Here is a 27,422-nt window from a genome sequence, read left to right on the forward strand (position 1 = left end):
TGCATTAAATCCTGTAAATCCTTATTTTCAGCACAGTCAGGAATCAACATCATTTTTTGTTTAAGCAATCCAATAATATGCCGCTGATACTTTGACATATGAAACTGGCAATTTAAGGCCCTAATGGCCAAGGTTGCAGAAGTGTATACCTTCTTGCCCCATCTATCCAGCGCCCTGGAGTCTCTATCAGAGGGGGTAGGATTTTTGGCAGTAGTAGCCTTAATGCCCTTGGGTCCCTGTGAAATGGTCTCAGGATCCACAGTAGGATTTTTAAAAAGGAACTTGTGAGAGTCAGGAACCCTGTAATATCTATCAGGTTTTCTGGGAGCAGGAGGTAAAGAGTCAGGGGCCAAGCTAGATTCCAAAAAGGCATCATCAACAATGTCTACTACGGGAGGGATAGCTAAAGGCCTGTGCTGGGGCAGGAGTAAGAAATCCCTAAGCCTCTTTTTAGAATCAGAGTAATCCTGTCTTTCCCAACAAAAATGCTCCCTAAGAGTATGCGAGGTTTCACCAAAAGAGAAATCCTCTGGCGGGGGGAAGCAGAGGGAATAGTGTCCTCTGCATCAGAATCCTCATAGGTAGATAAGGGTAAATCCTGGTCATCAGAGGAAACAAAAATTTCAGAATCATGGTCAGAAGTATCATAGGCAAATTCAGTCCTAGGTCTCTTAGAGGGGGAAGGTTGTCTTCCCCTGATTAAAGTAATAAGGTCTTCATCCATTCATATCATTTGTTTTTTTTAGGCATAGAGGCCTGACCATGCGGTCTGGGTGTCGGTTTTCTAGGCATGGTTCGAGTTTTAGGCCTTAAAGAAGACAATGGCGTCAGTTTAATATGCAAGTCAGTAGGCCTGAATACACCCTCGGAAGCCAGTGCCTGCACAGCGGCTCCGGACCCATCCAAGGTAGAGACATCCACAGGTTCCACAGTTGAAGCATCTCGCGGCATACCGGACTCCAAATGGGTCTAAGTAGAGGCCTGTGAATCTGATGTAGCGGCTATCAGGGGCTGTGAAAGTGCCTCAATGAGTACTGGTGAACTGGCGACTGGCTTAGGAGAAGCGTCGTCAGCAGCTTTGGACCTAGGCGGCCTGTCTCTGTCTTTATCTTTGCGTTTTTTTTGAATGTCGGTAGTCAAATGGCTTACCGAAGACACATCTGGATAATTGAACTGAGTACCAAAATATTTAGAAGTGTAAATATACCGACGACTAATAGTTTGTTGCTTAAATAAGGCACATAACCGATAGCGAGGCATGTCATGGTCAGGTCCTAAGCAAGGAATACAGTACGAATGAAAATCTTTATGAGATATTTGCTTTCCACAGGAAATACATTTATTGACTTTTACTGACATCGGTTTAGAGCAAGAAAAAGATTCCCCAATGGGGTACTTAGCTTTAGTTGAAGAGTTTGGTTCTGAAACTCGAAAACGAAAATTTCAGAAGTCAGCCGACCGGCATTTGCGAACTGCTTCTGTTTCGGGCACCGCACGGCAAGAAAGACTGATGTAATGACATTGGCTGCATGCTTTATACCTCTGACTACCTGACATCACAGAAGATGAGACAGCAACCGAAGCAGGACCCAAGACTTTGATAATCAGGCCGACTGAGGGCTACTGCAAGCAGATAACCCAAATGTGATGACTGCAACAGTGAAACACAAAAAACATCTACTAGATGATATGCACTTATCTTACTAATGCTTTCCACCTACATCTTTTATCTTTTGCAAATCCCTACACATTACTGCAGTTGAGATAACAAGCAGCATGGAAGTAGTACAGTTCCCAATACTGCCATACATCACACCAAAAATATCTAGGGATAATGACTGACCATATCCTGCTTATTTTTAGCAAGATGAGGGAGGCTGGCCTAATGGTTAAGGTGTTTACCTTACAGATACAAGGTACATGGTTTGATTCTCACATGGGGTAATTGACTAGGTTTAAAATTACCCACAGGAGCAGTTAACCTAGTACTAATCTATGAAACTATGAAAGATTCATAATGACAACTCAAGACAGTACATACACACTAGTGTACATAATCTATAATAAAGTGGGACATATAGACAAATGTGGGTTTTGTAGTACAGAACAAAAAAGGCTGCACATCTTGATGCTGATTGACATATACTTATGGCCAAGGATCTGTATACTGAAAGGTTCAATAATGTGTCAAGAACATTACATTGGGAATTCTGTAAAGACCACATCACATAGTTGACTGAGAAACATTGGAAACATGAACTACAATTTATTATTTATTTATTTATTGACATTTGTTAACCGGGTTTGTCCAACTGGGCTTGTGGCCCATTTTCAGTGGAGACCCGAGGAGAAAAGCTCCAGTAGTACATTTTTAAACAAGTACAATTTTAAACAATATTGATATAATAGCTGTTATAGCAAAAAGATTCACATATGTTGGGTTACATGCATAAAGTTAAAGTTGTATAAAAAAGAAGCTTAGTAACATAATTTTACATTGATATAGTTCAATAGGTCAACAATAAAAAAATGTTTGTTTGTATAAAATTATGCAAATGCATAGTAGACATATTGGAGAGAGAGGTGTAATGAGGTACTAAGTATGGACCTTTTGAGGGTACATACAAAGAATTACAATAAATAAGTTCTGATCACGTGGGAAATATAAAACCAACAATTAAGAAAGCAGAAGCAAACAAAAATAGATATAATAATCAAATAAAAAATGACAAATGTACTACTAGTTATTGAAATAACTACACCTGGTGATTATAGTGTCCTCTAAGTAAGAGACATAAAGTCATAAAACTAGGATATGCAAGCTGAAACTAGAGAAATGTGGAATAAACACAGATATATCTAATAATAGTAGGGGCAATTGGGCTAACAAAATAATGTTCTAGCATACTTAAATATGATCTAAAACCACGTCTAAGAAAGTCACACAGAAAAGCCACATATACAAAAACAACCAAAGGACCCATGCAAACAAGTGTCTCCAATGCATAATACCTTAAATATGCTACAATACATGTAACTCCGTATGACCTGCAGAAGGAGGCAATTCTGGATATAATTTTTGTACTGAGGACAGCATGCTTGGCATGTGTCAAAGACTAAAGCAAAGATAATTTCATAAGCCTGGGTCTTGTAGTTTCATACACAGTTGTGGAAGAACTGTGAACTACTGCCAAATGATAGCCTTAATCAGTCATTTATAACTGTATTTTTTCATAAACAGTCTTACTTGTAAATTTCTGCACAGTCTGGTGCCTTAAACTGTAGCACAGTTTCAATAGTGAGAGTATTGTTTTTTCTGATCCAGAATTTGTGCTTCTTTGTTTTTACAGTGTTGATATTCCAGATTTGCTCAGACAGTTTTATATTCTGCTTATCATTTACCTGCTTAAAGTTGCATTCTAGTGTTTTCTGTTCCATTGTACTTTGTGTCTGCCCATCTTCCACTGAGACATTAAGCTAAAGTTTCTGAAAGAGCTCCAGTATTGGCTTTATTTGACTGGATCCCTCTCTGGCTAGCCTGCTTCTTCTTTGAATTTTTTTTCCAACCATTCCACCCTTTTTCTGGTATGGTATTATAAGGCTGTCTCTGTTCCCTTCCCCTTAGGCTAATCTAATTTCCCAAGTCCCTCCCTTCCCTTTTTCATTGCTATTGTCAATTGTATAAGCTATTTAAATACTCTTCCCACCGATCGTTTTCCATAGACCCATGATACTGAGTGCCACCTGCAAAGCCAGTATTGCTCTGGAGTAAATCTCCTTTACTACATATTGTATCCTACTCATTTTCCCAGACTCAACAAAGCTTGGCATCCTAGCCTGTGTTCCATAAGTGTTTTATTTGCACCCACTGCCATTCTGGCAAAGCAAAATATTTTGGATTGCTAAATCGCACTTGCTTAAAGTATTCTGAATTATCGCTACTGTTCACTGCTTTTATTTGTGCATTTCATTGTACTTTTGTAGAAAACTGCTCTTCTTCTCACTGTTACTGCTGTAATACTGTCTTGAACTTCCCTTCCGCAAGGGATTTCCAGCAAGTTGTTTGTGTTTTTACATTAGTAGGACTGGTTTCTTACATTTGTGGCAGGAGGACACACAAGGTCATCATACAGCAGAAAAAACTGATAATATAAGCAGAAACAAATGTAACTTCACAGTCCATAAATAACACTTTATTAAAATAATAACTTTTTTGGTTTTGTTACAAGTTTTCATTTGGAGGACACATTTACACGCTGTGCATTGTTTTTCTTGTGCAGGAGGAGTTTTCCTGGTCTAGTTGCCCAGCCTGGTTTACCTGGGATAACTCTGTTGAGTGAAAGCTGGACATAAAACCAATCAACCTGCCAAACATGAACTAAGAATTGCACTCAGTGTAGGTTCACTGACAGGATGGAGCTTGGAAGTGGATACCATGATGTTACAGAGGAGGCTGGACATCCAAGAGACAAGATGAAAGGGCAGTGCAGCAAAGCCACTTGGTTTGGGATCCAGAGTCTTCTACTCAGGAGAAGGACAAGCTAGAAATGATCTCAAAATTGTGACTTCAGACAGACTTCAGAGAGCAGTGAGGGATGTCATCAAAATTAGTGACAGAGTCATGAGACTCCAGCCTGATAGGGCAGTATTTATAATCTCAGCTGATGCCCTATAGCAGGGTTGTGATAGTGAAGAAAAGAATGCCATAGAAAAGAATGCATTCATACAGCAGATGCGGGACCTACTACATAAAGGAGGACAACATGAATTGGTATTGATAATAGGTGATTTGAATGCACATACAGGACAGGCAGAACAGGATGTGAGGACTGCCTGGGTTCAAGTGGGTGCAGCAACAGGAATAAAGAAGGAGAGGTATTTCTAGACTTCTGTCTGGCAAATGACTTGAGAGTAGCCAACACATGGTTCAGGAAAAGAGACAGTCACAAGATCACATACAAGACTGGCCAACATGCAACTCAGGTAGACTTCTTCCTAGTAAGGAAAGGGCACTGAGGTAGAATCAATGATTGCAAAGTCATTTCCAGTGAAACAGTTGGCCCAAAGCATAAACCACTGATTGCCACAATCAACTGCAAACAGTAGTCAGAGATGGCTCTATGGTCAACAGAGACCAGGCTGGCAACCCCAAAATTGACTGGAGAGAAAGCACAGCAGTTCAAGGAATTACTCAGGGTTCTACCACCCAAGAACAGGAGGAAGCAGGTGTGGTTGAAGAAGAATGGCAGCACCTCAAAACATCATAAGTGCGGACTACAGAACAGATATGTGATTGAGCCAGCTATGGAAATAAGGTACATAAGGAAAGCTGTTGGTGGAATGCAGAAGTCCAGGAAGTCATCAAATGAAAGTAGGCATGCAGGAAAAAGAAGAAATGGATCAAGCTAGGAAGGAATACTGGTTGGCTAACAAAGAAGCTAAGAAAGGAGTTGTAATAGCAAAGAATAGGGCATTGAAGGCACTCAGCCGGCTTCTAGAAAGTGATGCAGTAGGTGGCACAAAGAAACTGTATCAGGTTGTAAGGCAAAGACAAAAAGATAAAGAAAACAGTTATCCACTCTTCATAAGGGATGCCAGCAACAACCTGATCACCAGACCACAGGACATCCAAGGCAGATAGAAGCAGTACTTCCAGCAGCATCTAAATGAAGAAAACCCCACAGAAGCTTTACTGCTCCAGGTGCAGCCTGCAATGAGAGAAGAAGTGGAGCCCACCCTAGAAGAAGTAAGAATAACATTAAGGAAAATTAAGTCAGGGAAAGAAGCATGTTCAGATGAGGTCACAGTGGACATGACAAAGATGCTGGGTGAGATGGGGAGAAATGGTTCTTGAGGGTACTCACAGCAGTGTGGAGAGAAAGGCAGATGACTGGAGAATAAGCATACTCGTGCCAGTGTAAAAGAACAAAGGGGACATCCACAACTGTGGACAGTACAGAGCTATTAAACTCCTGTCATACTGCATGAAAGTTCTGAAGAGGGTGAGTGATAAATAGATACACAGAGTAGTAGAAAGTAAGATGGGAGATGAACACTTTGGATTGAGATCAGGATGCAGCACAACTGGCCCGATGTTTGTAGTGAGACAGATAGTTCAGAAGAAGCTAAAGATGAGGAAAGAGTCAGATTGGGCATTCCTAGACTTGGAAAAAGCATATGAAAAGGCCCACAAAAGCTGATCTAGGCAGTACTGAGGTGGTTCAAAGTCATAGAGACATTGGTAGAATTAGTGCAGGCTATGTACAAGGACCCAGTGACTCAAGTATGAACAGTGTTAGGTCTCACAGAAGAGTTCCCAATGTGAGTGGGTGTGCACCAGGGTTCAGCTCTGAGCCCACTTCTGTTTATGCTGATGATGGACTACATTAGCAAACAAATTGGAGGGGACAGATCAACAAAGTTGCTGCATGAAGATGATGTGGCATTACAGGCAGACTCTGAGCAAGAACTTCAGCAAAGGATAGGGGAATGTAATGCAATGCAAAACCGAAGGCACATGGGATGAAACTAAGTACAGATAAGGCAGTGGTAATGGCAGCAAACTGGGGAAATCAGAAGAAGCTGAGAATTGAGACAGAAGGGAAGACAGTGGAATGGGTTAACAGCTTCAAGCATATGGGAGGTGTGGATGAGGAGAAGGGAAATCTGAAGGAAGAAGTCAAAACTAGAATCAGTGGGGCTGCAGCCAACTGGCAGAGAGTGTCAGGTGTAGTGTATGACAGAAGAATGTCAAAGAAACTGAAAAGTAAGGTGTACAAAACAGTGGTGTGACCAGTACTATTGTATAGTAGAGAAATCGGGTCAGAAAAAGCAGAACAGATGAGGAGGCTAGAGGTGATGGAAATGAAGTGCCTGAGATGGGTGGCAGGATGCACACTGTGGGACAGACAAAGAAATTAAGAGATAGGAGCAGGGACCAAAGTAGCTCCAATTGCAGAAAAGATCAAAGAGAACCAATTATGGTGGTTCAGGCACATGTGCAGAGAAACAGAAGACAATCTGGTGAAGAAGATATGGGACAGGTAGAAAGAAGGTAAGAGGAAACTACTGCATCCATCAAAGAGGTGGATGGATTGTGTGAAAGAAGATCTGCAACAGTCAGGCATGAGTATCGAAGAAGGCAGGAGAGTAGCATTGAATTGAGAGATGATGACAGTTAACATGGCACCCCAACCCCATGTGGAAAATGGGAAAAAGGGGGTTGATAATGATGATGATGTGTTTGTCTCATCTGTCTGAGTTGAGAAACACACAAAAGGGCTCACAGTGCAGTCATTTTACTGGCCAGGGGGCCCATTAGTTAGTGTTTTTTTCTGCACTGCTATAAAAGCAGTGCTTTTGCACAGAGGTGTTCACTACCCAGAGGCAGTTAGCAGTGCCCTGTGCAGTAGCATACACAAAGAAAGCAAATCTTCTCTATAGAATGTTCCATAAAACAGTACCCTGTAAAGTAGTAAATATTGACCAAATACCTTGCATGCCAACAAACTTAGAGCAGCTAGTTGCGCTTTGAGTTGCAATACCTACAGATTTAGTGGAATTTAGTAGTGTGTAAACATTAAAGTTAGTAGAATTATTACTCTTTAGCTTAATCTGCTCTGATAAAACACCCTTATTAGTTTGCACCAACAAAACAACTTGAATAGCCTTCTAATCCCAACACACCAACTCCAAGTAGCTCACCAATCAAAGGACTGGACAGCATAGATATGCAATTTCCTAACTTCTCTGCAGCCAACTTGGTGGATATGGACATCTTGAGATAAAATAGCCATTGTTTCAAGTTTACTGACAGCCAATTAACACTTAAAGAAACAGACAGAGTATGCAAGAGGTGCATACTGTGTACTTAAACAATGACACTGGAAGCTAAACTCTCACATAGAAGGACACATCTGGTTGTCGAAACCATGCACACAGCAACCACCTCACATAGCACACAACGCATACACATATATTAATGTATGCTTAGGCACTTAAAAGCAATCTTCCTAAACAAGAAATATTGCCTAGACCACTCATTGGCAAAACTATGCCTCAGCAAGCCCAAAGAAACTCAGCAAAAGCAACACCTAACACCACAGTCAGTCTCAGTGAAGCCTCAAACACTAAGCCCCTAAGGCAAGCAAACACACTTCTCAGGACTTTCATCATCATTCATCATGTAAGACATAGGGGTGCCCCTCTAACCAGACTGAGCAAGGAAACAATAATAGTTAGGTGCTTATGTGATGCCAGGATTTGACAAATTGTTCAGGCACTTAATTCATTACACCACAGGTATCAGTATAATTCCATTGTAGTCCGTGTAAGTGTAAATGACCCAAGATGAACCTCCCTAGACTATATGAAGAGAGACATCATGGAGCTCTCAGATTATGTGTCTCAGACTGGTATTAACTTAGCATTCAGCAGCATATTACCATCACTGAGGATGATGTCACAATATGAGCAAAAAATGATTTATTTCAAGAATTGGTAGTCTTTCTGGCATCATTCTAAAGGGATCTAATATTTTTCAGTTTAGGAGGACATGGTTAACAGACAATGTTGCTTTGCCAAGGATGGTCTGCACCTGCCCCCTCCAGACTTTCAGATACTGGCTAAAACTTTATCCATCCCCACAGACATTGCTAAATTGACAAACATACCAACATAGCAAAATCAACTCCCCTGAACCTCAAGGTGTCACTGCTCAATGCCAGGAGCCTAAATAAAAAAAACTCCATTCCCTTCAAGCCCACCTCACATTTGAGAATAAGGTTTCAGTGTCTTTTGTACTTTCAGACCCGTAGCTGTCCAGACAAAGGGTAAAGTTAAAGGTGTATTAATATACATCAATAACATGCATACCTCTAGGGTAGTCAAACAGGATGATGTGTTGGAGTTCCTCCTCCACATGTGGATCACCACAGACAAAATCATGTACCATATCCTAGCAGCCTATAAGTTACCCCATCTCCATGTCCCTAGATGCTCACAGTGCATAACTGGTCCTACTGGAGACACTTACCATCCAACCTAACACCCTACTCATGGGAGACTTTAATGACCTCTCTATAAACTGGGAATCCTACATGGTCTCAAATCTACAGGCACAGAAATTCCTGGACTTCGTAAATGCAAACACCCTTGACCAAAAAGTGAATACACTCAGTACAGAATCCAGCATCCTGGACCTTGTACTTACAAATACCTTTTGAAGGAAATTGGCTAGGCTTAACATGGCTCACAAGGGCAGCTAGCCTAGTACTTAGCTATGAACATATGAACCCTTTTATGTTTAGGTTTGTCAAAATCAGTGCCCTCCAAACCCCAAGAACACAGTACCCTACACTGAACTGCTTTAAGAAACTCTCTACAACCATGTCAATGGCTGAACAGAGGTTGCTGTACTTACCAGGATTAAGCCCAGAACTAGCTGCTGAAACAAATTGCCTTGGTGGCATCCCAGATTAAACAGGATATACAACAAAAGGAAAACATTATGGTGAAAATCAGGAAGGGTAATTCCCATAAAGATAAAAACTCTCTCAACAAACTAAATAGGCATCTAAGTGGGCTAATTAGGTCAAACAAAGCCAACTTTAAGGTTAAGATAGGCTTCCAGGTGAAAAATAACCATAAAGCCTTCTTCAGCTATGTTGAAAACCTCAAGGGCAGCACACAGGTTTAATGATGCCACATTCACTGAGCCTGGTGATATATAATGAACTTGTTAGCAGACAAATTCAGTTCCAACCACCCCCTCCCCTGCAACCATCCCCTATAAAATACCCTCAAACATAACCTCTCCAACTATAACCAGGAAGCATGTACTGGCTGTGCTCGCTAAAGCTAATAAAACAATCTCAATGGGTCCCAATAACATCCTGAGGTGCCTCTTGAACAGTCTAAAATATGACTTATCAAGACCCCCTGGAGCCACTATTTAACTGTCTTAAAACAGGCTTTGTGGCATGAGAAAGGATGATTTTGACTGTCACCCCCCCCCCCTTCATAAGGGAGGACCTTCAACAAATCCTGGAAACTACAGATCTATTAGTCTGACTAGTTTTATTTGCAAAGCCATGGAGGGAATTATCATGGAAATTATCAACAAAAGCATAGGAGATCCATCCCAGTTTGGCTTTGTCAAAGGAAAGTCAAGCTAACCGAAACTGCTGACCTTCTTTGAAAAGGTTACTAAGGAAATGGATGAGGGGAAAGTGGTGCATACTGCCTACCTCAATCTGGCTAAAGCATTTGATTCAATACCCAGTTTGGGCCTTGTCAAGAAACTTATGGAACTAAGCCTAATCCCCTTTATAACTCTCTGGAGAGTTAGATGCCTCATGGATAGGACCCAAGAGGTTAGGATCCGTGGGGCCACCTCCACAAAGAGGACAGTCACCGATGAAGTCTGTCAGGGCTCTCTGCTGGGCCCACTCCTCTTTCGCATCTACTTCTTGTATTTCAAAGCCAATGTCAAAGGTCTCTGGCTGACCAAGTTCGCAGATTATTGCAAACTGGGAACAGTCACTGAATCCCAGGATGAGAACACTTATCAGGAAGGTCTAACACAGACAAATGCTTTTTGCCAAAGTCATGACTTAAAATTCAATAGCAAGAAGTGCATTATAGTACCTTTTGGGAAGTCAGCTAACCTGGGTAAATATTCCATAAATAAAACATCCCTAAAAGTTGATTCACTAGTTGGGGATCTGGGAAATCATGTAGATAGTAACCAAACCTTCAACAAACATGTATCCAAGGTAGTAAAAAATCCTTCTATGGTACTCATCTTATAAGTAAGAGCATGGCATTTAGGTCCAAAAGAGGTAATTGTACCTCTCTACTTGCCCCTCATCAGACCCATGATGGAGTATAATTATCCATTCAGTATTGTACCTGCCCAGACACATACAGCAACTGGAATGTCCACAAAGGTTTCTTACAAAAAGAATACAGAGAGCAAATACAATGTCCTAAGCTGATCACCTCAAACCTTGTATCTTGACTTGGTATCCCTGGACGCTGTTTTAATTAACCTTTTGCACAACAGCAAAACAGACAGCATCAGAACTACCAGATCAAAAGACCTAAAATTTCCTTGTCTCATAAATAGGACATGTTGGAGAGACATATATTTTTCTCAGAGAATTACCATTCTCTGGAACAGCCTCCCCATCCATGTGAAGCAAAGTTCCTCCATAACTCTTTTAAGTACAACTTAGGCCAGTGGATGTCTAATCATAAATTCACCCCTGGTCTGGCACCTAAGTCTCAGATGGACAGAGGTGGTCAGTAAATCATTCCCTATATAAATCAAATGTGTGGATAACGTTTGGCCTGCATGGCTTATAAGAGCCCTAGTGTCATCCTAGTGTACTCCTATGAACATATGTCCTAACTTAGGAGCAGGGTCCATTCCTGTCAAGACATTATAAACCCTAAATATTTGGAGAATTTTATAAAGCAAGAAGGTTGCATTTTTATAAAATCTAGGAAGAGTAACTGTCATATTCCATTCGTATTATTGCCTGAACATATGGTTGAGTGTGTAAGACTGCATTCAAGAGTAATTGCAACCTCTAAAACAGAAAAAGAAAAATATTAGGCCCATGCACATTGCGTGCACTATCAGACTAGGCCCATGCACATTGTGTGCACTATCAGACTAGGCCCATGCACACTGTGTACACTATCAGACTAGGCCCATGCACATTGCGTGCACTATCAGACTTTCACTGCCTAAAAGGAAAAAGTGCAATAAAATGTTCAGTTTAAAATCTAAAATAGCATCTGCCATCTACCTGGATTTTTTTGTTACAGCCTCTGGCTGAAAAAAACATCTCATGCATAAAAAAACTAATGAATTTTTAAGGAAAATAAAAAGGTTACAGTTGATGCTGACAGTATTTTATTAACTATAGATGTTGAATCATTATATACTGTATTTCCACATAATTATTGTATTGAAACAGTGATTGATTCTTACAGGAAAAACAACAATGGCACACCAGCACAACATGAAAGAACAGGTAAACTTTTAGATTATGATCCTTAGCTTCAATTTCTTTGCGTTTAATGGAAATTACTATAAACAAAAGATTGGTATAGCCATGGGGGAAACTATAGCCCCTAGCCTAGCCAACATAGCCCTTAGGCAAATGGGAGGAGGATTATGTTTATAATAACAGAGAACGCATGCAACATATCATGGTGTATCTGCACTTTGTTGACAACATATTTATTGTGTGGAAATGAGACAGTGCTAAATTAGAAAAGTTTATCAGCTATCTGAATCAAACCACCAGCTTGCTGAGTTTCATCTCTTTCCACAGTCTCACCTTGGCAGTCTTCCTAGATATGCAGATTACTAAAGCTTGGTCCAAGGTAAAATGGACACAGAGCTTTACAGAAAACCTACCAGAGTAAAGCATCTGCTACATAATAAGAGTCTCCATCCCACCAGGACAAAATGTAATGTTGTTAAGTCCCAGGGCTAGGATGACCGCAAAAATGGAACCCTTCCTTAAGAACCTAAATTAACTTGAAAATGATTTTTTAATGAGGGGATATGAAAGTAATATGTTAAAAAGCATGTTGGAACCTATAATTGAACTAAAAATTACAAATGTACCAGCACTTAACAGGCCTTATAGGAGGGTGTTAAAGAAATCTATGGACAACAAATCTAAAGACAGTGGTATCTTGACTTTTACTGTTGACTATTACAGCATTGTTAATGTTATTAGAGAGAATTGGACCATAATTACTGAAAGTTCATATTTAATGGGCATCCTTGGAGAAGCTCCTTCCTTTGTGTATAAGAAAGCCAGGAGCATCAGGAGTTGGAATGAAGGTAGGCCCAGATCACAGGATACATGCACTAATAACTGTGGAGCCAACTGCCTTTTGTCAGTACAGACAGGAGGGATACATGTTTTTATGCCATTATTTAAAGAAAATTATTAAAACCAACGCAGGAGGTGACTGTAACTCAATGCAGGTGGTTTATAGGGCTAGCTTTAATGACTGTGTAGCATTCTATGTGGGGAAAACGCTCAACAGAATTAAAAGAAGGATTTCTGGCCATCTTTCTGAAATTAGAGCTAAGTGCAAGAATGACACACTGGCTCGGCACCTGAAGCTACACAAAAGATACACTGGCTTTAAATGTCAAATTATTGACCACATGGACCTTTTGGAACTGGAAGGAGACATCCCTAATCTTTTAGAAAAATGTGGCAGCTGAAACTGAACTCCTTTAGAAAACTGGGGCTTAATTTTTATTGCTCCATAAAAAGCATACTAGATCTCAGAAAACTGCCCCACTGTTTAAAAGAATATTAAAAAACTGATATGGGATTGATTAATGGTGACATTACTTGCTTATATTGTGTTGAAAAAACAAATATCAAACACTGTTTACTTCTTTTAGCACTAACTTACAATGTTACAAAGGGCATACTTTAGATGGCTCATGTATACATTAATCATTATTGATGGCTCCACATTAAATGCTACTTTAGATTTTAAACTGAACACTTCTGTTACACGTTTTCCTTTTAGGCAGTGAAAGTCTGATAGTGCATGCAGTGTGCATGGGCCTAGTCTTTTTTCTTTTTCTGTTTTAGAGGTTGCAATTACTCTTGAATGCACTCTTGCACACTCAAGCTGTGTTTTCTTAGTTAGATGCCACACTTTAACAGATCCTCATGGCCTTAGTGCTTTATTTTTACCATTTATCACTGTATTTCCAGCTTAGCAATTATTTTTATGATTTTCATCCTATTAGGTTTTCAGCTGTATATCTATACACATGTTCATTCATATTATGATTTATTTTTGACACACAGACCTGACAAATGTATTTATCTAATACGAAAGCGATCTTTGTTAAAAGTTGTATATTTATTAATATTTATTCTGGTAGATGTCTAGTGTTAGATCTTTTTGTTAGTCAGTCAGTCATTTTTTTAGTTAGTTAATTTCTTAACTAATAACATTTTGGATTAGCTGATTAGCCTATACAAAGTGTTAATAAACTGGTCTCAGATTGTAATTTGTCTCTGGTTTTTCAGTTTCAGTTTTAGGTAGCACAGTCTCTGTTTACACTATGGTGTTAAGGGGGAAGGGGTCTTGGCTAAAGGAATGATTTTAACGCTTTTATTGCTCTTAACAGAACCACCCTGTAACTACTCCCTTGCTCCAAACAATCTGATTATTTATAAATAAGGAATGTTTCTGATGCTCTTCATTATACTCAACTAGGATCGCTTGTTTGTGTGTTTTAATAAAGGATATTCCATTTTTAACTCAACTGTGGACTACCTACTATTTTCTATTTGATTATTTTTGTAGTATGTATTTTATAGTTATATTTTACAGTTCATTTTTTATTATGTGAACTAAGTGCATAACATAATTCAGGAAGTGAACATTACACATTACACACAACGGAGTTTCTTCTTGTTTAAGTCCACGATCAACATATACATTTCAGCTGCAGAATTTTTCGCTCATAGACTTTAGGGAAGACCGCTGCAAAATGAAGGAGGTTTCCATTGCATATATGTAGACTATACTGGTTGGTAGAGTTGGCAAAGGTAACAGTTATCACAGGAAGATAGAGTACATCAAAACTGCATGTCTATTAAGAACTGCATTGCATATAATGTAAGCAAATATATTCATTCATCTCGCCGACTGGCAAAGAGCCTCATGCGTTAGAGATGAGTGCATGACAGCAAATAAACTATAAAAATATTTTTTTAAAGTCCTTACTGTAGACATCTTCAGCTTTTTACAATGAAGAAAATACAAAGGCCACCAGACATTTTCTCAGAATATGTTAAGCAATGACTTGTGGAAGAAACAACTGAGAGAAATATTTTGGGTTAAATACACATTATTTAGATGTATACCTTTCAACTGTCCCTTATTTTGCAGGATATTCCTGATTTTGCTTCATTTTTTAACCTAACTCTTGTAAAAGTTTTGATTTTCTGGCAAATTACTTAAAATTTCAGTTCGTCAATACTGCCAGTCATTAGGAGTTACATACGACTTATTGCTAAAAAAATCTTATTGATGCAAAACCAATAGTTCTATTAACTTCTTAAGTGAATTGGAATAAAATTTAAAAATTGTCCTAGATTTTGGGCCTTTGTCGCCTCCCCAAAACACACACACACACACACACACACACACACCAAGTAGCTGACACACACACACACACACACACACACACACACACACACACACACACACACACACACACACAATTATTTTTAGCTTTCTCCACAACTCTTTAGCAAAATGGTTGAGAGGTATGTTTAGATGTTAAGGTCATGTGGCTTTAATCTGCATAATGGTAACTCACAGAAGCAAACATATAGTTGGTAAAACTGCCCAAGGGATTTGGCTGGAATTTTCAGATTATAAACCTAAATGCATGTACTCACAATAAGAAAATAATCATTTGACCTCTTCCACAGTCTCTCTGTAGCTGATTAGCACTTTTAATTAAAAAAAGCTGTATTGATAGAAAATACAATTAGTCTCAGCCCTTTGTCCAAATTCTCAGATCCCTCTTCAGTGTAGCACACAGTTATATTACTAAATGTGAACCATCTGCTCATCATTCCATGCAAATACGTTATTAAACACAATGGGTGCATTCTTCAGTCTACCAGAATCCATCATTAAATGAAATCAGCAGATTTAATTATAGTTATTTGGTGTTATAGAATGAAGAAATTCTGATTGCATTGATAAGTCATGCAATTTGAAGTTGGGAGCAACCAATTGGTCAGAATGGTGGTTCAGTGGTTAAGTTTTCTTACTCAGCTTCTGGGCCTGGGGTTAAATCCTGACTGCTGATTAATGTCTGTGTAGAGCCTCAGCTCTTCATAAAACATGCTGATTAATTGGATATTTTAACCTGCTTTTGTTTTTTTTTGTTTTTTTTTTTCGTTTCTTTTACACTTACCTTTGTGGCCAAGATTCTGGCTAGAAAAATACAGCAATTCTCTTGCCTGGTTACCAAATGAAGGAATAAAAGCTAGCAACTTGTTTGCTTGTTTAATGAATGAAGGAATACAAACTGCCAACTGATAAATAAATTAGCAGAGTGACACCATAGTATGTCCAGTCATAGCAGTAAGCAGTTGTTAAATGTGTGGAGACAGAAGCAGGTTGAAAGAGGATAAACACTTCTGTGGATACCATTTTTTTATTTCTTTTTAATGATCCACACTGACATTTTATACTTCCCATGTTCATAATTTAATTACTGAAACTGTACAGGTCAGCAAGCCATGTGATGTTTAATTACATCTTATTGTCTCATTATAATAAGCATACTCCCTATGGGCATAGAGTAAGGTCTACAAACATAAAACCAATAATTATTTAGTCAAATATACTGAGGAATTTGGACTCCCTTTCCCTAACACATTTTTGCTCTGGTGGAGAATGTCAGGGGTGACACCTCTTTAGTTTGCTGTACCAGTGCTGGTACTGATCACTAGAACAGGTGATGCCCTAGCATCTGAATCCTGTCTCTGACTCTAGTTACTGAGAAATGACAGTGTACAAACTCACTGCCATTCATATCTTCTCTCACAATTATTACATATCTGAGTCACAACCTGGTATTGTTTACCTTCATTTACATTCATTATTGCTTTAATTTGCATATTTTAACTCATTTCCATGTCATTATACACCCATTTGCATAAAACGTTGACTGATCTATTTTCCGAGGTACCATCACTGTGCTACTTTATCTCTCTGAACTGGCTGCACCTTGCACATTGCCAATCACCTTGAAATTTTGACATAGCACAAGGCATCACTTGCTTCTGAATCTTGGGCAATATTTTGTGTTGAAATATTGTTTTCATCTCCTACACCACAGACCTGAGTTTGCAATTAGTATCAGAAAGCTCCATGTTAACATATTATCATGTAATATATATTATTTACAGGTGTAGGCTGAAATTACAAAGCTGAAAATAATATATGGCTCCTACAACTTAAGAAGCATATAAGTTACATTTGTTCATGCCTGCATATGATAGCCTGTGGAAGAAAAAGTAATCAGAGCAAAAATGTTTAATGTTAAAGTATATTTGTAAAACTTTAATGCACTATACATTGGATCAGCTACTTAAAAATGCATGTTAAAACTAAAACTATGGAAAATACTGATTTGTGGTTGTACTAATTTATGTATGGATTTATAATTTAATTTGTTTTTCATGGCAGAGGAGAATTTAAACTGAGAAGTTTCAGTTTTTCATTCTAAGTGTTTTTAATTACTGAAACTGATCACAGAGACTACTGGTAAAGTGGATTTAAAAAGACTGGTTCACAAGGTAGTCTGCATTTCCACAGACAGCGGAGAGTAAAAAATGTATATACAATGCCATTAGCAGAAAACAAAATTAAATATTTCTTAACTTATTTTTAGATGGATAATTGGTGCTGCAGTGGTGAATGCATTCTATTCTCCAAATAGAAATCAGATTGGTAAGTCATGGACATTTTTGTAAGAGTTTTAATTTTTCCAATTAATATATAATGCATATGCAATTTTAAAACAAAACTAAAAAACAGTGCTATTAAACGGGCATAAAATTCTTAATAATATTTCTGTTACAGAAGCCTACCACTCATGAATGAATTTTATCAGTGTCTTATAGTTTCAGATCTGAAGAAAAATAAATTGAGAAATAAATCTTGATTAGCAGGCATGACTAATAAAATGATTTTGATAAGAACAAACAGACATGTATCTGAACAATATAACACTTTTAATCATAATTGGCACTGCTTGTAGGCCAGGATATACATATGCACATATGTAAAAAGTTGTTTATCTTCTCATCACATATGCAGTCAATGGGTCGAATTCAGAAACATCCCTACATAGGTGCTGCATCACGAAGCTATACGGCACCACAGAGGGTTGTCTCCTGAGTCATGCAAAATGCTAATGAGGCAGTGCAGTGGAGAGGGCTATGTTAATTAGCCATGTGCTCGTCCCTTGAAACTACCTGCAGTAAGGCATTTATGCAGAATTGCCCAGCTGCACTGATTAAGATGGCCACTTCTGACTGCTTGCAGAAACGAACATGTTCAAAAGGCGGTACAGTTCAATACTGGGGAGTTTAGTGGTCAGCTGGTGTTAAGGGGGTATGTATTTGAGTGTATTTCATGGGTTGCATGTGCGAGTGTATGGGCAAGTGTGTGTCTCCCTGGAAGATAGCAGTAGGGGAGATTAGTGGGGGATAGGTTAGGTAGGTAGGTGTGTGTGTGTGTGTGTGTGTGTGTGTGTGTGTGTGTGTGTGTGTGTGTGTGTGTGTGTGTGTGTGTGTGCGCGTGCGAGCGTGTGCATGCGTGTGCGTGCATGTGTGTGCTTGCGTGTGTGTGTGCGTGTGTGTGTGCGTGTGTGTGTGTGTGTGTGTGTGTGTGTGTGTGTGTGTGTGTGTGTGTGCATGGCGTGTGCATGCGTGCATGTGTGCTGCATGTGTGTGCGTGTGTGTGTGTGTGTGTGTGTGTGTGTGTGTGTGTGTGTGTGTGTGTGTGTGTGTGTGTGTGTGTGTGTGTGTGTGTGTGTGTGCATGGAATAACTGTGTGAATGTGTGGGGGGAATTGGATTGGGTTGGGTACCATGCCTCCTCACACCCCCTAGACTAATGAGCAAAGCCTGCAACATTGGGTTGGGGGGACAACTAGCCACCAGGAATTACAGTAATTATGTGGGTTTGGGGAACACTAGCCACAAGGGAATACTTTAATTATGTGGGTCATGGGAATACAAGACACCATGGAATATTTTAACTACATTGGTTTGGGGGGAACATTTGACACCAGGGATTTCTAAAACCACATAAGTCAGGGGAACACTAGACAACAGTGATTTCTAATGCTACACTTGTCAGGGAGAACACTAAATATGAGGGATTTCTAGAACTACATGGATCAGGGGAACATGGGACGGGGAGATATCTAAAACCATATGTGTTGATAAGGAATGCTAGACATCAGGGATTTCTAAAACTGCATGGGTCAGGGGAGGATGACTAGGCACCATAGATTTCTAAAACTGCATGGGTCAGGGAGAAAGCTAGATACCAGGCATAACCTCTCATGTTGTAACAGTGCTTATATATGATGGGTATGGGGGACACTATACACCATCATATGGGCTACTATTAAGCAGAGAATTAAACCATGCACACTTGTCACAGTAAATCTCAAAACTAAACCACTGGGCTAACTGAGAAGTTAGTGCAGCAACAGTTTTTTAAATAGATATTATGATCTGAGATATTATCCCATACCTGCAACAGTCTGATATGTATGGAGGAGGGGCAGAGCAAAATCAGGAACAGCTGTTACATTTGCCTCCTAAAAACTTAGAAAGTTGCTAGTCTAACAGCTTTTGTACTACCATGGATTATCTGAAGGATATGAAGTGTGAAACTCTAATGTCTGGCATTAGTGATTAACTGAATTCAGTTGTGATTTATGAGGATAGGAAAAAGGAGAAATAGGTTCATAGGTTCATAGGTAGGTACTAGGCTATCTGCCCGAAGGCATTTATAAGCCTAGCTGGAATTGTGTTGGCTTTCACCACCCCCTTAGATTAGTTCCCTGTGCCTCTGTCCAGCAGAGCCATTGAAGTGATCCCCAGGGTAAACTTTCTATTTCTCATCCACTCGTCAAGGTTTCTCTTGAAGAGTGTTAGTGAGGAGCTCTGCCTAATGTAGATTGGAATCTTGTTCCAGAGCATGGGATGTCTCTGGGACAGGAATCTATCCCTCCAGCACGTCCTATTTATTGTTGTGGTGAGATTTAGATCTCTAGAGCATGTGGCTTGAGAGGATATGTTTTTCTTTAGATGGAGCATGTCCATCAATTCTGGGTTGGACATGGCCTTATATGTCAGGCAAAGATCACCCCTGAGTAGGTGGTATACAACTGAGTACAACTGGAGTTTCTTCATTCGAGCTGTATAGGGCATCTGTTTGAGACCAGTGATCCTCTTGGTGAGGTACTTCTGTGGTCTTTCCAGCTGTTGCAGGTGTCTTGTAAGGTACATCCCAAACGGGGCATTGTACTCTATGATGGGTCTGATGAGTGATGTGTAGAGGGGCACAATGACCTCTTTTGATCTGGATGCAAACTATTTTGTGATTAGATGGGCTACATAGAAGGATTTTCTAACCACTTTGGCAATGTGATTATCAAAGGAGAGATTACTATCTACTTAGGTGCCCAGATCCCTTATTACTTCTTCCATATTTAGGGGGCTACCACCTATGTGGTAGTTTATGGGTACTTTGTTTTTTCCAAAGGGGGTGACTATGCACATTTTGGAATTTAGCTTGAGGCCATGGTTCTGATACCAGGTGTCTGTCTCAGTGAGACCCTTTTGGAGGATATCTATGTCAGCCAGAGAGTCAATTATAGCCCCTAGTTTGCAGTCATCTGCGAACTTGGTCAGCCATAGACCTTCTGTGCTTGCCTGTACCTCTGAGAAGTATATGCTGAACAGGAGGGGTCCTAGGACTGAGCCCTGGAGAATGCCACTTGTAACTGGTTTAGAGTCAGACCTAGTTCCCGCAACTCTTACCATGTGGGTTCTGTCCATCAGCCAGTTGGCAACTCATCTCTTGATGTAGGGGTTTATGCTCAGGCTGGTGAGCTTGTCTATAATACCAGAATGAGGAATGGTGTCGAAGGCCTTTGCGAGGTCTAGGTAGGCTGTGTGGACCACCTTTCCCTCATCTATAGCCTTAGTAACTGTTTCAAAGAAGTCCACCAGGTTTAGGAGGCATGATCTGCCCTTAACAAAGACGAACTGGGTAGGGTCCAGTGTTTGGAGGTTCCCAATGTCTCTGTTAATGAGATCCATGATGATGCACTCCATAGCCTTGCAGACCAAGCTAGTCAGGCTTATAGGGCGATAGTTCCTGGGGTCTGTTGTGGCTCCACCTTTGTGGAGCAGAATAACTGTTCCTGTGCACCACTCTATGGGCACGTAGCCTGTGGACAGGCTGAGTTTGAACAGTGTGTTTAGGTGAGGGGTTAGTTCATCTGTGAGCTCATGTAGGACGCAGCTTGGGACACCATCCGGTCCCATCAATGCTGTGTTTTTGGCTTTGGAGAGGGCTGTTTTAACCTGAGTGTCTGTAATTTCAGGGGCACTACATTCTTCTGGTATGGTTATGGGTCTTTTTGCGAGTCAGAGTGGGTTGAAGTTTGCACTGAACCTGTCTGTCAGGATGTTGGTGATATCGGTCAGTTCAGTGTATTTTGTGCCATTCTGCACTAACTCCGAGCAGATCTGAGAATTGCCACTTAGATTCTTGACATAGGTAAAGAATGCCTTGTTATCTTTGGAGTCCTTGGCAATTTTTCTTTTGAAGCTAGCCTTGGATGATTTTATGAGGGATCATAGTTTCTTGCTGATACTGATTAGGGATGTCTTACCTTCTTGGGATTTTACTCTTTTCTGTACTAGTTTCTTCCTTCTATTGTATAGCTTGTTTATGGCATGGGTCTACCAGACTGGTTTCCTTTTTTTTGAGGAGTGAGTCTTGGTTTTGCTTGGGATAGCATGATCCATGCATTCTTGTAGGTACCCGTAGAGTGCATTAGTAAAGGATTTTGCACCTTGGGCAGTGTTATCATTTAGCATGGGGGCTTTGAAACTTTCCACCTCGGTCTTAAGTAACGTGAAGTTTCCTTTTGAAAAGTTTTTCACGGTGCTTTCTTTGACTGGGGTGGGGGCTGAATGTGGATATCCAGAGTGATTAGTTTATGGTCAGATCTAACCAGCGAGGGATTGACCTCCGGTGTGGAACACCAGTCGCCCATGATGGTGATGACCAGGTCCAATATGTTGTCACTTCTGGTGGGGGTGTTGACTAGTTGGTCCAGGGTGTTTGAATTTATAAATTCTAGGAAATGTTGGGCAAGAGAGCTAGTACTTGAGTAGTTCTCCCAGTTGATGTTTGGGTAATTGAAATCACCCAATATCAGGGTGTCTGGTAGGACCTTTATGTTTCCCAGTGTTTCCAGAAATGTAGACTGGGGGTCCTGGGACATGGTGGTGATCTGTAGCAAGCTACAATTTGAATTGCAGTTTTTTTTGCCCATTGTTAGTTGCACGTGAATGATCTCTGAAGCATCGTGCTGTGCCACTAACCTGAAGGTGTGGGTATCCTTGATGAATATGGATATGCCCCCGCCTTTTGTATTTCAGTCCGGGTTTTGTGGCTGAAATGTATGGTATGAGTTGTAGCCTGGTAGTGCTGGGGCGCTGTCTGGAGCCTTAAACCAAGTTTCTGTTACTGCACATATATCAATTTTCTCCATACTGAGGAATGCCTCGAGTGCGTGCATTTTGAGGTTTAGACTTCTGGCATTGAGCATTACCCTCAGTTTTTTGTTACTTGTGTTATTTACGGCAGTGGGTTTGTCTTTTGAGCCTTGCCTAAAAAAGGCACTATGGGGGGACAAGAGCCTTGGCCAGTATTTGAAAGCCTAAGGGTGACAGGTGCAAGCTGTCTCTAGTGATGCAGCGTGGCTTGTCGAGCATGTCATCCCAAGCTGACAGACACTGGATCCCCTTTGAATGACACCAGAAACTTAGCCAATTGTTGAAATCGATATTTTTTTTCTTTATACCGTGGTATCATTCTTGGTGAGGTCAGGATGCTACTCAAGGTCAGGGTCATACCAGCCTGGGCTACGTGATCAGAGAGCTCTTCCATGTCTCTTTTCATGTAGTCCAGGGAGATGTACGGCTCAGGTCATTCACACCAACATGGACAATGACAGAGTCATATTTGTACTTGTTCTGGAGTGACCTGAGTGCTTGTGTTATGTGGCGGATCCTGGCACCCAACAGGCAGCTAACAGTAACCTTCTCCTTGTTCAGCCTAGTGAATTGGACGTCAGTGTGCCTGACTATAAAGTCACCTATTACTAGTGTGTTGGGTATGTCATTTTGCCTTAAGGGCTGTGATTGCATGGCACACTGGTTTTGTGATGTATGTCTTTCATGGTTTGTGTTGGGGGGGGTGGAGGTTGCTTGGGTGTCTGCTTTGGAGGTCTCTCTTTGGAGATTTTTATTTAGAACCTCCGAGTATGTTTTCATGTATTTATCTGTGTTTTTTGCTGGTGCTGGTTTCATAGGTCTATGGGAGACTGGTGGTGTCATGCAAGTAGTTCCCTTCTCCTCTTGACTGTCTGGTCCAGTCTTGGGTTGAGAGAGCTTAGGCTCCAGTTTGGCTGTATAATTGCATCTCTCGCATGTATTAGTGTTTGGTGGTAGGAGGAGAGGGTTGTCTGTGTTCATGAGGCAGTTGTAACATTGCCTCAAAATGCCCAGATTCACCAGTTGGAGCAGAGAGTACACCTGAAACTGCCCTTTGGACATACCTGGATAGGTACAGTGAACTGTTTTACTGATTGTCTGGTAAGGTCGAATAGAGAGCCTTGTCCTTCTCTACAATATAGGGGGGTGTAGTGCTATATTGGGGATATTCTGACAATACAGGGACAGGTACAGAGTATGTGCTGTGTGTGCGTGTGTTTGTGTGTTTGAAATGTGTGTACTGTGTGAGGGACTATGAATGGGGGGGTGCTTGTAGTAACACAACGCAGTCTCCAAAGCTGTTAACTACCACATGAAGTATTGATCTGATCTGCACTTCAGGTAGGTAAAAGTGATTCAGAGACATGCAAAATAGTTGATAATGAAGTCTTTGCTCATTACAGCTAAAGTGTCTTTGAAATGGAACTCCGTGTATCTCAGACACAAAGCTTGTTTTCACCATAGCCCTTATCACGAACAGTGGGGTTCTTTATGAGTCTTGCATCTTTTAGCATTAGCCACAGCTGATATTTACTAATTCAGATCTCTGCCTTTTTAATAAAGTATTTCCTTACAGTGGGAATTTTTGAAAAAGTAGCAGTCATCTAAAGGCTCTCCTTGTTTTGGAATACCTTGCTGCATTGGTACCAGTCTTCTAAAGGCTCTCTTTGATTTGGAATAGCTTACTGCATTGCAGATTACTTCCTTTTCAGTTTTACCAAACATACAACTAGCTCATGGTTCATATTTACTCCCTGTGGATGTAAGTATAGTTCTAAAGAATATATTTACTGTTGCAGAGGAATGCATGACACATAATGTGTGACCTTCAGAAATGTTGTTTGTGCTAACACTGCTTTAGCATTACAGCTTTTTATTTATTGTTATTCTGTTGTCGGTATAGTTACAACCATTTATAAGATTATCAGAGAAGTATGAACACATCTTTTTAAATGGGTTCCAGCTGTTCAGAGCAGATGTTAGCTGAGCCAACCTGGGCAACTGCCCAGGGTCCCAAACCTCATGCAGGTCCCCATTTTCTAGAAAAAAAGTATCAATTAACAAAAGTGTGTAGTAGGCATCAGGAAAGACATTGTAGTAAATTATCTTTTTTTCCAGCTGACTGAATTTGACATTACTTTGGATACACCAATACAAGTGTTTCCAAAGTCTGAAGAGATTTCCCTGTTAGCTCACCTCTGGAGTCAAGGCAGCACTGGGTAAACTTAGTCTGCCTTGCAATATGTTATCCTGCAATGGTTAATGCAGGTATGCTTCTTGGTTATGCTAGGTGCAACAGGACTGTTGAATGTTTGTTTGAAGCAAAGTTCAAAATACATTACTGTGGCCATCATTTTATCATAGTCGGGAATATTATGTATACACAGTCAACAAAGTGGCAATAATTGTTGGGTGGATGAATAAAGGATGAAAATGATGGACCCTGTAGCTGCTTAATCAAGCTAAGCAGGTATTAATCTGGCTTTGCATGGGAATTGTACATCTGTGTGAAGCAAGCTGGAACACCTTATTGTTGAAATAGATTACTTTTTCTTCTTTTGGCTTTTCTCTGTTAGGGGTCACCACAGTGGAACAACGGTCTGCAGAACAATTGGCAGTGTAGTTTTACAGTGTCAAGTTGCCAGCCTAGTGCCTGACCTTCAACAGAAGGCACAGACTTGCATATGCAGTCACACCTAGGGCCAATTTAGTGTGTCTAAGCCACCTACGGCATGTCTTTGGGATGTGGGAGGAAACCGTAGCACCTGGAGGAAACCCACACAACCGCAGGTAGGACATGCAGACTCTGCACAGAAAGCACCCCAGCTGAGAATCGAAACAGAGAACCTCTTGCTATCAGATGGCAATGCTAACTGCTGTACCACCATAGTCACCCATTGTTGAAATAGATTACTATTTCTATTAATTTATCACAGTCAGATATCTAAATTATACACAGTCAACAAAGTGGCTCTAATTTCTGGATGTGAGGGGATGTCTATGGATGAAAATGACTGATCCTGCAGTAATTTGATCATGTTAAACAGTCCTTTATTTGGATTTACAGGACTAGTGTTCATTTATGTGGAACAATTTGAAGCACTTTGCAATGGCTATTGTGTTTGTGAAATAAAGTTGAACTATATTAATGTGGCCATCATTTTTTGTAATAACCAGACATTTGAAATATCCTCAGTTAACAAAGTGCCTATTACTGCTGAGTAAAGTGGCTATTTATGGATGAGAATAACTCATCATTATGTCATTTTATCAAGTTAGACAGTCATTAATCTGGCTTTGCAGAACTGGTGTGCATTTGTGAGAAGCAAGTTGAAATACTTTACTTTTAGTATTTTAAAGTCAGAATCAAACATCTGAGGTGTACACAGTTAATAATTGTTTATATTTGATAGGTACAGAAGCCATCGATTAATAAAAATGACTTACCTCAATTTTTGTTGTAGAACAGTTAAAACAGTCCCTAATCTGGCTTGACAGGAGCAATGTCACATGATGTTTCATATTCACAGAAATCAATGTAAATGATCATTACATATGGCTTATGCATGTTTGTCTATGGGGGGATTATTGCAGTGAATCTAACAGCAACATGTTGGGCATAATTTCTTTCACTTTCCATCATGGTTTATCATCAGCATTGTATACAATAAGTGCTTGTTTTAGTAGCTTGAATGTGTGAAAATAACTGATTATTGGCTCAGTGGTTCAGTGAGTTACATTGCCATCTCACAACATTTGGTTCTCTAGCTGAGTTGTTGCATATATTTTTTCTGTGTTGTGTCTGCATGTCTGCCCTGTCTGTGTGTGTTTACCATGTTTCCTGGTTTCTTCCAAAACCCCAGCAGTGAACTGGCATCCCTCCAATTTGTCTGTAGATACATATTTACAGTTTGCATGTGTGTATGTGTCTGTGCATGTGTGTACGTGTGTGCGCATTGGGCAGTGTCAGTATCTATGTGCATGTGTGAAAAAATAATATCACTGATTTTATTAAAGTCATACATGATGTTGACTACATAACTCTTCTGGATAGCAGAAAACAAGCAGAGCAGTTAAGTGATTATCTTCAACGATACAATTCAGCAGGACATATTGGGACTCAAAGCTTCTAGTTGCATTAAAGAATTTTGATACAGGCTAAGTAAAGGTGACTAATTTTCAACTTCGGCTGGCATTAATAGAATTTGATTGTTTGTTAACTGAATTCAAAATAAGATTTGAAAGAAAATGCATGCTCAAGGGGTTTTGCTGAGGTCTCTGTTTTTCTCCCACACTCAAAGACTTTTATTTGCCTGTTAATTTGCTTTTTTATTTGTATATTTATTGTATACGTAGGCGAGCTGGACCACTAGAACTCTTTTCTAGACATAACATTGTTACATAAATAATGTAGATAGCACATGGATTAGCAACAGTAAAGTACTTAAAAATTCAAATTTTCAGAGTGGACATAACATATCATTACAATGAAATTTAAAATTTTAAGAGTAAATATAACATAGAACTAGACCAGTAAGCACTAGGTAAATAATTACAGTCAAAGATTTTGAGCAAATAATTGTAATAACATAGTGAGGTTTTATAGATTCCAAATAAAATTCACATTGCAATAATTTGAATAAACTGAAGTTTTGAGCCTTGCAAAGAACAGAAAAAATGTGTAAAGACTATTATATTACTGTTCCAAGAAAACTACAGATAGTATTCTTGGTCAGAAATTGTATATGGGCCTTCTTAAAGATGAGTACAATTGATAATGTATGGTGGGCATGCCCACCGAAGAAGTGGTCAAACATTTGATGCTGCTGTTTATACATAGTGAGAGCATGTATGAGGCTGTCAGCTACAAAAAGATGCTTCCCCACATGGGATGATGCACACTCAGTGGGTACAGCAACAGAGTACTCTGTTGTACACTGCATGCACCCTCTGTGGAGATTGGCTTCCTAAACAGACATACGACAATCAACAGTGTCACTATGTCCTCTGAGTG

The 27,422-nt window shown here is 39.9% G+C and overlaps 1 protein-coding gene across 3 annotated transcripts in view; it reads left to right on the forward strand.

Moving 5' to 3' along the window:
* MMEL1 (membrane metalloendopeptidase like 1) overlaps positions 1-27,422 on the forward strand; it is a 1,737,390-nt gene that overhangs the window by 1,438,587 nt on the left and 271,381 nt on the right. For all 3 annotated transcript variants that reach the window (XM_044062979.1, XM_044062980.1, XM_044062978.1), the window contains exon 17: positions 17,486-17,544. In XM_044062979.1, the coding sequence (XP_043918914.1) occupies positions 17,486-17,544 (59 nt within the window). The remainder of the gene's footprint in view (positions 1-17,485; positions 17,545-27,422) is intronic.

The sequence above is a fragment of the Protopterus annectens genome, chromosome 2.part1, assembly GCF_019279795.1.
Source record: "Protopterus annectens isolate FY-2018-M chromosome 2.part1, PAN1.0, whole genome shotgun sequence".
Lineage (NCBI taxonomy): Eukaryota > Metazoa > Chordata > Ceratodontiformes > Protopteridae > Protopterus > Protopterus annectens.